Source organism: Mustela nigripes, chromosome X, assembly GCF_022355385.1.
Source record: "Mustela nigripes isolate SB6536 chromosome X, MUSNIG.SB6536, whole genome shotgun sequence".
Lineage (NCBI taxonomy): Eukaryota > Metazoa > Chordata > Mammalia > Carnivora > Mustelidae > Mustela > Mustela nigripes.
The window spans coordinates 1,736,493-1,744,499 of record NC_081575.1 but is presented as its reverse complement, the minus strand read 5'-3'; the positions used below and the strand labels follow the sequence as shown (position 1 = coordinate 1,744,499).

Here is an 8,007-nt window from a genome sequence, read left to right as displayed (position 1 = left end):
CCCCCCCCCCTCCCCGGCCCCCTCGCCTGGGGGCTACCCACCTCTCTGTCTCCCCCCCGTCAGAGCCTCCTGCTTCTCCTCTGTGCTGTCTTCCTCCCCTGCCCTTTCCCGTCTCTGGCACTGCCCTTCTGTCCCTCGGAGTCCTTCTGTTCGTGTTCCCACGGCTCTTCAGGGTCTGCCCCGTCCAACAATCTAGACGTATAAAAAGGAGATGGAAGCAATTCTTTCCCTGGGCACCTGTGTGCCCCTCCCCCCATCCCTTGGACTCTCTCTCTCTGCTCCTTTTCGGTCTCCCTCGGTCTCTTTCTCCGTCCTCTCCCTTCCCTCCGGATCTGTTGCTCTTCCGGATCGTTCCTTCCCTCCCTCCCTCGTGCTCTCTCCACCCGCTCTTCCCTTGGCTCCGCTCTCCCCCGCAGGTGCCCGCCCGCGATGACTCCCCGGTGTCCCTTGGGGCCCCGCCTCCTGCAGGTGCTTCTGCTGTGCCTGCCGCTGCCGCCCCCGCCGCGGGCGCACCGCTTCTCGGCCCCCAACACCACATTCAACCACCTGGCGCTGGCGCCGGGCCGCGGCACGCTCTACGTGGGCGCCGTGAACCGCCTCTTCCAGCTCAGCCCCGAGCTGCGGCTCCAGGCGGTGGCGGTCACCGGGCCGGTCTTCGACAGCCCCGACTGCGTGCCGTTCCGCGACCCGGCCGACTGCCCGCAGGCGCGGCTCACGGACAACACGAACCAGCTGCTGCTGGTGAGCGGCCGCGCGCAGGAGCTGGTGGCCTGCGGCCAGGCGCGCCAGGGCGTGTGCGAGAAGCGCGGCCTGGAGGACGTGGCGCGGGTGCTGTACCAGGCCGAGGACCCCGGCGACGGGCAGTTCGTGGCCGCCAACGCCCCGGGCGTCGCCACGGTGGGCCTGGTGGTGGCCTCGCCGGGCCGGGACCTCCTGCTGGTGGCCAGGGGCCTGGCGGGCAAGCTGGCGGGCGGGGTGCCGCCCCTGACCGTGCGCCAGCTGGCCGGGCCGCAGCCCTTCTCCAGCGAGGGCCTGGGCCGCCTCGTGGTGGGCGACTTCTCCGACTACAACAACAGCTACGTGGCGGCCTTCGCCGACGCCCGCTCGGCCTACTTCGTCTTCCGCCGCCGCGGGGCCCGGGCGCAGGCCGAGTACCGCTCGTACGTGGCCCGGGTCTGCCTGGGGGACGCCAACCTCTACTCCTACGTGGAGGTGCCCCTCGCCTGCCGGGGCCAGGGCCTCATCCAGGCCGCCTCCCTCACACCCAGCGCGCTGCTGGCGGCCTTCGCGGCGGGCCCTGGCGGGGCCCGGCCCGCGCTGTGTGCCTTCCCGCTGGCCGAGCTGGACGGCAGCATGGAGCGCGCGCGGCGCCTGTGCTACACGGCCGGCGGCCGGGGCCCCAGCGGCCTGGAGGAGGCCACCGTGGAGTACGGGGTCACGTCCCGCTGCGTCGCCCTGCCTGCCGTGAGTGCTCACCCCGCTCACCCTGCGCTCGGCTCCTGCTGTCTCTCTCGGCCTCGTCCGGCCTGGCTTGCCTCTCTGTCCCCATCTCTCTGCACCATGTCTCCGCCCGAGGCAGGGACTGCTATCTGTTAGCCGGGGCTGCGGGGGGCTGGGCACTGCCGGCTGACAATCCTAGTCGGAGGATGTCAAGGCGGAGCCGGCTCTTAGCGGCTCTTTTAGTCTTTCTGCCTCTGCAGCGTCTGCTTGTTCTGCCATGAGGCTGGCACCCTGACCAATCTGCCCTGCCCCCCGCAAGGCTCACCGGCCCTACCCTCTGGCCTGGGCTTGCTCTCTGCCCCGGGGAAGGTACCTCCTGCCTCTTGCCGGGACTGATCCTCCCCTCCCTGCCCATCCAGGACTCCCCAGAGTCATACCCCTGCGGTGATGAGCACACCCCTAGCCCCATCGCTGGCCGCCAGCCCCTGGAGGCCAAGCCCGTGCTGCAGCTCGAGCAGCCCATCAGCGCTGTGGCAGGCCTCCAGACAGACGGGCACACGATTGCCTTCCTGGGGGACACCCAGGGTCAGCTGCATAAGGTAAGGTAAGGGGCCTGCCCTGGTCCCAGACCCCAACACCAAGGCCTCTAGGCTGCTGGGCAGGGCCCACCCTTGCTGCTTTAACCGGGTATGGCCCGGCCCTGCGGCGGCTCGGGGAAGCCCCAGGTACCTTGACCTCTCAGGCTGTGTCGTGCCAGCTGGTCGAAAGGCCATGCCGCACATGGGTGGCTGGCCGGGTGCCACCTCCTGGGGCTCCTAGTTGCAGAACTTAGGAGGGCTGCCCGGGCTCCAGCCGATGGTGGGAGCCGACGGTCAAGTTGGACAGGGATGCCACAGGGGGGGAGTGGACAGTGCCTGGTCCCAGAGCCAGTCTGGCCCCAGAAGCCTCTCCGAGGCCAAGCCTTGCCCCCTTCTGCCCTGCTTAGCTCCCTGCAGCTGCCCTCCTGCCCCGGCTCTGAGGTCCTTACCCAGAGAGGCTGGGTGACGGCAAATGGGGGAGGGGAGGGGAGACATGCGGAAGGCCTAGGGGCCTGCCCCACCCTCTGGGGCCCAGCCTGGCCTCCCTGGTATAGCAGGAAGGAGAGCTGGCCCTGTGGCACAGGAGGCTCCCCGGGAGCCCCAACCGAGAGCAGGACACATGCCCCAACTCTTGAGAGCAGGCCTTGTCGTCCCTCCAGGTCTTTCTCAATGGCTCCCAAGGCCAAGTGTACCACTCCCAGCAAGTGGGGCCTCCGGGCTCAGCCATCAGCCCGGACCTGCTGGTGGACAGCAGTGGCCACCACCTGTATGTCCTGACAGCCCAGCAGGTGAGGCTTGTCCCTGGGGGTGAGGGTGGGGGGCACAGGAGGCCCGAGGCCCAGCGCCTACTACCTCTGCCCCTCGCTGCCCATCCAGGTGGACCGGGTGCCTGTGGCTGCCTGCCCCCAGTTCCCTGACTGCGCCAGCTGCTTGCAGGCTCGAGACCCGCTGTGCGGCTGGTGTGTCCTCCAAGGCAGGTGAGCACAGGCCCGGGTCCGGACTTGGGCCAACAGGTGGTGTATGAGGGGAGGGCGCCCCGGAAGCAGCCTCAGGCCTGCCCGGAGGCCAGCTCGGCTTCCAGAGATGGAGGTACAGGGCCACTGCCGGAGCCCCTCCGTCCTGCCCCACACGGCGCAAGCTGCTGTCTTCTCATTACCCGGCCCCACTTCCTGGTCAGGCCCCTGCCGCCTCTCCCAGGTGTTCCCATGCCACTTCTGCTCCAGGAGCCCCTTATGGCGACCCTCCCCTCCACAGCAGCGGCCCTCCTCTTACTCACGGTCCAGGCCAAAGCCCGCACTTCGGCCGCGAGGCCCTGTCTGCTTGGCCCCACCCTCACGAGCACTGACCCTTTCTGTCCCCCATACCCGGGTAACGTGCTCCAGCTGGGCCACCCTCCCGGCCCTCTCGCCACCCATTGCCTGGGGAGCCTGAGACCCACATGCCGACCCAATGGCCCCTGGCCCTACAGGTGTACCCCCAAGGGCCAGTGTGGGCGGGCAGCCCAGGCCAACCAGTGGCTGTGGAGCTACGAGGATGGCCACTGCCCGCACGTCCAGAGCTTGCTGCCAGCCCACCGCCCCCGCCAGGAGCAGGGCCAGGTGAGCTGCCACTGCTGCCCACCTGTGGGGGCTGCCCACACACTGCCCCCGTCGCCTTCCTCCTCTCCCGCTGCCTCTGCTCCTACCCCGCTGTGCCCGAGCTCCCTCTCCTTTGCTGACACCCACGACATCCGCCTACCGAGGAGCCTCTGCCTGCTCTGTTTTCCTTGACGTGTGTCCCAGGTCACCTTGTCTGTCCCCCGGCTGCCCACCCTGGCCATGGATGAATACTTCCATTGTGCCTTTGGGGACTATGACAGCTTGGCTCACGTGGAAGGGCCCCACGTAGCCTGCGTCACCCCTCCCGAAGACCAGCTGCCGCTGAACCCTCCAGGCAGAGGTGAGGAGCCCCTGGGGCCGGGGGCCAGGGGCCGGGGCAGGAGCTGGAGGGGCAGGAGCCCCGTGACCCGCCCTGCCACCACCGTCCCCTCCCAGACCACGTCACCTTGCCCCTGGCTCTGATGTTTGAGGATGTGGCCGTGGCTACCACCAACTTCTCCTTCTATGACTGCAGTGCCGTCCAGGCCTTAGAGGCGGCAGCCCCGTGAGTGCTGGGCCTGGCGGCTGGGGAGGGCCGGCAAGCCCACAGGGCACCCGGCCTGAGCATCCCCCTGCTCCTCCAGGTGCCGTGCTTGTGTGGGCAGCCTCTGGCGCTGCCACTGGTGCTCCCAGAGCAGCCGCTGTGTGTATGGGGAGCACTGCCCTGAGGGCGAGGACACCATCTACAGTGTCCAGGAGGTGGGTGGGCCCCGCCCCGCTGCCGCCGCGCACCCACCCCATGTGTGTGCCCTGCCCAGCCCCTTCTCCTGCCAAAGGGCTAAAGTGTCTCCTTTCCGCAGGTGGATGTCCCGGTGCGTGGCCCAGGGGCTTGTCCCCGGGTGGAGGGCCTGGCCGGTCCCCTCCTAGTGCCTGTGGGCTGGGAGAGCCGTTTGGCCCTGCGTGTGCGGAACCTTCAGCATTTCGGAGTGAGCGGGGGGTGCAGATAGGGAGGGCTGGTGGGGGACGCTGACCGCGTCCAGGCTCCTGACAGTGCCCACTCCCAGAGCCCACCTGCCTCCTACCACTGCTGGCTGGAGCTGCCCGGGGAACTTCGAAGGCTGCCGGCCTCTCTGGAGGAGATGGCGGGGGACGTGGGCCTCATCCACTGCCAGGCCCAGCAGGTGTGTGGCCGCCCAGCAGCCTCTCCTGCCCCTGGCTGCTCTCTGCGGCCCTCATGCCCCCACACCTGTTGCCTCCCAGATTGTTCTTTGCCCTCCACATCTTGTCGCCCCTCACAAGGCAGGCTCTGTGCACCCCAGCCTCTGCCCTAGGCTTGCAGTCCGGTGGGAGACGTGGGCACTGAACTAGGGCACCCATTCTGGGAGGAGTGTCGGGAGGAGGCAGGGGTCAGGGTTGTCCGGAGTTGGGCTCGGCCTGACCCCACCCTCTGCCCATAGTTCCGCCCCTCCATGGCGCAGCGGGAGCTCCCGGTGCCCATCTATGTCACCCGGGGCGAGGGCCAACGGCTGGACAACGCCCACACTCTCCATGGTGAGCTTGGGGGCGGCAGGGGCGGGTAGGACTTGGTGTGGGGCAGGGGGCGGTGCCTCAGCGCCCTGCCTGACCTTCCTCAGTGACCCTGTACGACTGCGCCATGGACCACCCTGACTGCAGCCGCTGCCAGGCGGCCAGTGGGAGTCTGGGCTGCGTGTGGTGCAGCCACGGCCAGCCTTCCTGTCGCTATGGTCCTCTGTGCCCCCCTGGGGCCGTGGAGCTGCTGTGTCCCACTCCCAGCATTGACACAGTGAGCCCCCAGCCTCCTACCTCCTCCCCATCGGCCCCGCCCCTCCCCCTCCCACTGTACTAACCCCACCTGGGTCAGACCCACCTGCTCAGGCCCCCAGGCCCCGGCAGCTCAGTTCCGCCCCAGGCTGGCTGGTGGGGTACCCCCACGGCAGAGCAGATGTGGGTTCGGGCCACCCTTCCTTGCTGCAGGTCGAGCCCCTAACCGGGCCCCCCGAGGGCGGCTTGGCCCTCACCATCCAGGGCTCCAACCTGGGCCGGGACTTTGCTGAAGTACAAGATGCCGTGAAGGTGGCTGGCCGCCCCTGCAGCCCGGAGCCCTCTCTCTACCGCACCTCTGCCCGGTGAGCCATCCAAGCTGCCGGCAGCTGAGGGACGCCCTCCCGCCCGGGGAAGCCGTCACAGAGCGGCTACCCAGAGAAGGGGAGCTTGCAGCCAAGAAATGTGGGCCTGGGTCAGAGCGCCAAAGGAAGATGAGCCGGGGGAAGGAAGTGGGGGGCTGGCCGTGAGAGGAGGTGGCAGCGGGGTAGAGGGGGGAGTTCTGGGCGGTGGCTGGTGGGCGGGTGGCCCCCAGCTCCTGCTGAAGACGGGTCTGGTCCACGGGAGGAGCCCTGAGCAGCTCCCAGGCCTCCCTTCCCCAGGATTGTGTGTGTGACGGCTCCTGCCCCCAGTGGCACCACAGGGCCCATCCAAGTGGCCATTAAGAACCGGCCACCAGGCATCTCAACCCAGCATTTCACCTACCAGGTCAGCACCCACCCCAGAGTGGTTCCCACGCGGGACATAGGAGGGAGGAGGAGGAGGGAAACTAAGTGAGGATTTCAAAGTTGGCCCCAGGTAGCAGGAAGAGCTGGCACGTGTCCAGAAGGAAAACCAGGTGATCTGTCTGAGTGATCATCCCGGCCACCGAGTGGAGGACAGGCCACGGACACCAGTGGGGCAGTGGAAGCAGCCAGTGTGGCAGGCGGGTGGGACCGAGGGAGAACGGGGACACCTTGAGGCCGAAGCCGGGAAGTGCAGGGGGGCAGGGCAGAGCAGTGCCAGGAGTCCGGCAGCACCCCAAGTTGGCCATTGGATCTCGGGATTGAGGGTTCGGGGCGGGGGGGCTGGGAGGAGTAAGCTGTGGCAGAGGAAGAGGCCGTCCTGAGGGGCAGAGACGCGGTGAGGAGAGACAAGCCCCTCTCGAGGCTTCTGGGAGGAGGGTGCGGTCAGCCATGGCCCACGGGATAAAGCCCCTGCACCTTGGGGCCCGGAGCCTAAGGGAGCAAGTGTCCGGCACCCCAGCCTGCTCTGTCCCTCAGGACCCCATCCTGCTGAGCCTGAGTCCCCAGTGGGGCCCCCAGGCGGGGGGTACCCAGCTCACTATCCACGGGCAGCACCTTCAGACAGGGGGCGACATCAGTGCCTTCGTGGGTGAACAGCCCTGTCCCATGTGAGTATCTCTCCTGTCAGCTGGGGTTATCCTTGGGGGCCTCATGACCCCCTTGTGTACATGGAGGCAGTGGGCTCAGGGCTCCCTAAGGCCCCCACCAAAGTCCAAGAGAAACGGCCACTGTGCCCTAATAGTCTCTGCCCTCACTGAGGGAGGCAACGTGGGTCTCTGGTTGGGTAGCCAGGCCTGGGCTAGAGCTCAAGATGCCAGAGCCGTTCGCCCCTGCCCCCGCAGCCAGGAGCCGGTGTGTCCTGAAGCCATCGTGTGCCACACCATGTCCCAGGCTAGCCCAGGAGAAGCTGTGGTTCGCGTGGTCTTCGGCCACGCCCAGCGCACGCTGCTCGCCAGCCCCTTCCAGTACACGGCCAACCCCCAGCTTGTGGGTGCCGAGCCGAGCGTCAGCTTCCGGGGGTGAGGACCGGGTTGGCGCTCCAGGCGGCCTCTGCTCCTTCCCCGGGGAGGTGGGGCTGGGCCGGGCTGCCTGCCACCCGTTTGGAGGCTGACTGCGACCCAACGCAGGGGCGGGCGGCTGATCCGCGTCAGGGGCACCGGCCTGGACGTGGTGCAGCAGCCCCTGCTGTCCGTGTGGCTGGAGGCGACAGCAGAGGTGCAGGCGCGGGGAGCCCGGCCCCCAGATCCCAGCCCGAGGAGGAGCTGCGGGGCCCCTGCCGCGGCCCCCCAGGCTTGTATCCCGCTCGAGGGGGGCTTGCTGCAGGTGAGCACCCCACCGGCAGGCAGCGGGGCCGGTCGCGCCTGGGGGGCGGGGGCGCGGGGTGCAGATGGGGGGCCATTTTGCCCCCCCCCCCCGGGAGCGAGCGAGGAAGCCCCAGCTCACCCCTCCTCATCCCGGGTCCCGCTGCCTCGCAGTGCTCCACGGTCTGTTCCGTCAACTCGTCCAGCCTCCTGGTGTGCCACAGCCCCGCCGTGCCAGACGGGGCGCGCCTGCGGCGGGTCTTCTTCGCCCTGGACAATGTGCACATAGACTTCGCCAGAGCCAGCGGGGGCCAGGACTTCCTGTACCAGCCCAACCCCCGTCTAGCCCCCCTCAGCCGCGAGGAGCCCGCCCGCCCCTATCGTGTCAAGCCGGGCAACGTCCTGGATGTGGAGGTGAGCGCTTCTACGGGCCGCCTCTGCGTGGGGACCACGGGCAGGGGCCGCACCACCCCCCCACCCCCCC

At 68.8% G+C, this 8,007-nt stretch overlaps 1 protein-coding gene across 1 annotated transcript in view; it reads left to right on the top strand.

Annotated features, from left to right (window-relative positions):
* PLXNB3 (plexin B3) overlaps window positions 1-8,007 on the top strand; it is a 15,838-nt gene that overhangs the window by 2,673 nt on the left and 5,158 nt on the right. Inside the window, exons 3-20 of the mRNA XM_059385918.1 lie at window positions 417-1,464; window positions 1,860-2,039; window positions 2,678-2,806; window positions 2,895-2,995; window positions 3,487-3,616; window positions 3,800-3,956; window positions 4,052-4,160; window positions 4,240-4,354; window positions 4,456-4,581; window positions 4,660-4,776; window positions 5,053-5,146; window positions 5,230-5,399; window positions 5,591-5,742; window positions 6,040-6,145; window positions 6,700-6,830; window positions 7,065-7,241; window positions 7,350-7,545; window positions 7,698-7,937. Coding sequence (XP_059241901.1) covers window positions 430-1,464; window positions 1,860-2,039; window positions 2,678-2,806; window positions 2,895-2,995; window positions 3,487-3,616; window positions 3,800-3,956; window positions 4,052-4,160; window positions 4,240-4,354; window positions 4,456-4,581; window positions 4,660-4,776; window positions 5,053-5,146; window positions 5,230-5,399; window positions 5,591-5,742; window positions 6,040-6,145; window positions 6,700-6,830; window positions 7,065-7,241; window positions 7,350-7,545; window positions 7,698-7,937 — 3,465 coding nt within the window. The 5' untranslated portion in view covers window positions 417-429. The remainder of the gene's footprint in view (window positions 1-416; window positions 1,465-1,859; window positions 2,040-2,677; window positions 2,807-2,894; window positions 2,996-3,486; window positions 3,617-3,799; window positions 3,957-4,051; window positions 4,161-4,239; window positions 4,355-4,455; window positions 4,582-4,659; window positions 4,777-5,052; window positions 5,147-5,229; window positions 5,400-5,590; window positions 5,743-6,039; window positions 6,146-6,699; window positions 6,831-7,064; window positions 7,242-7,349; window positions 7,546-7,697; window positions 7,938-8,007) is intronic.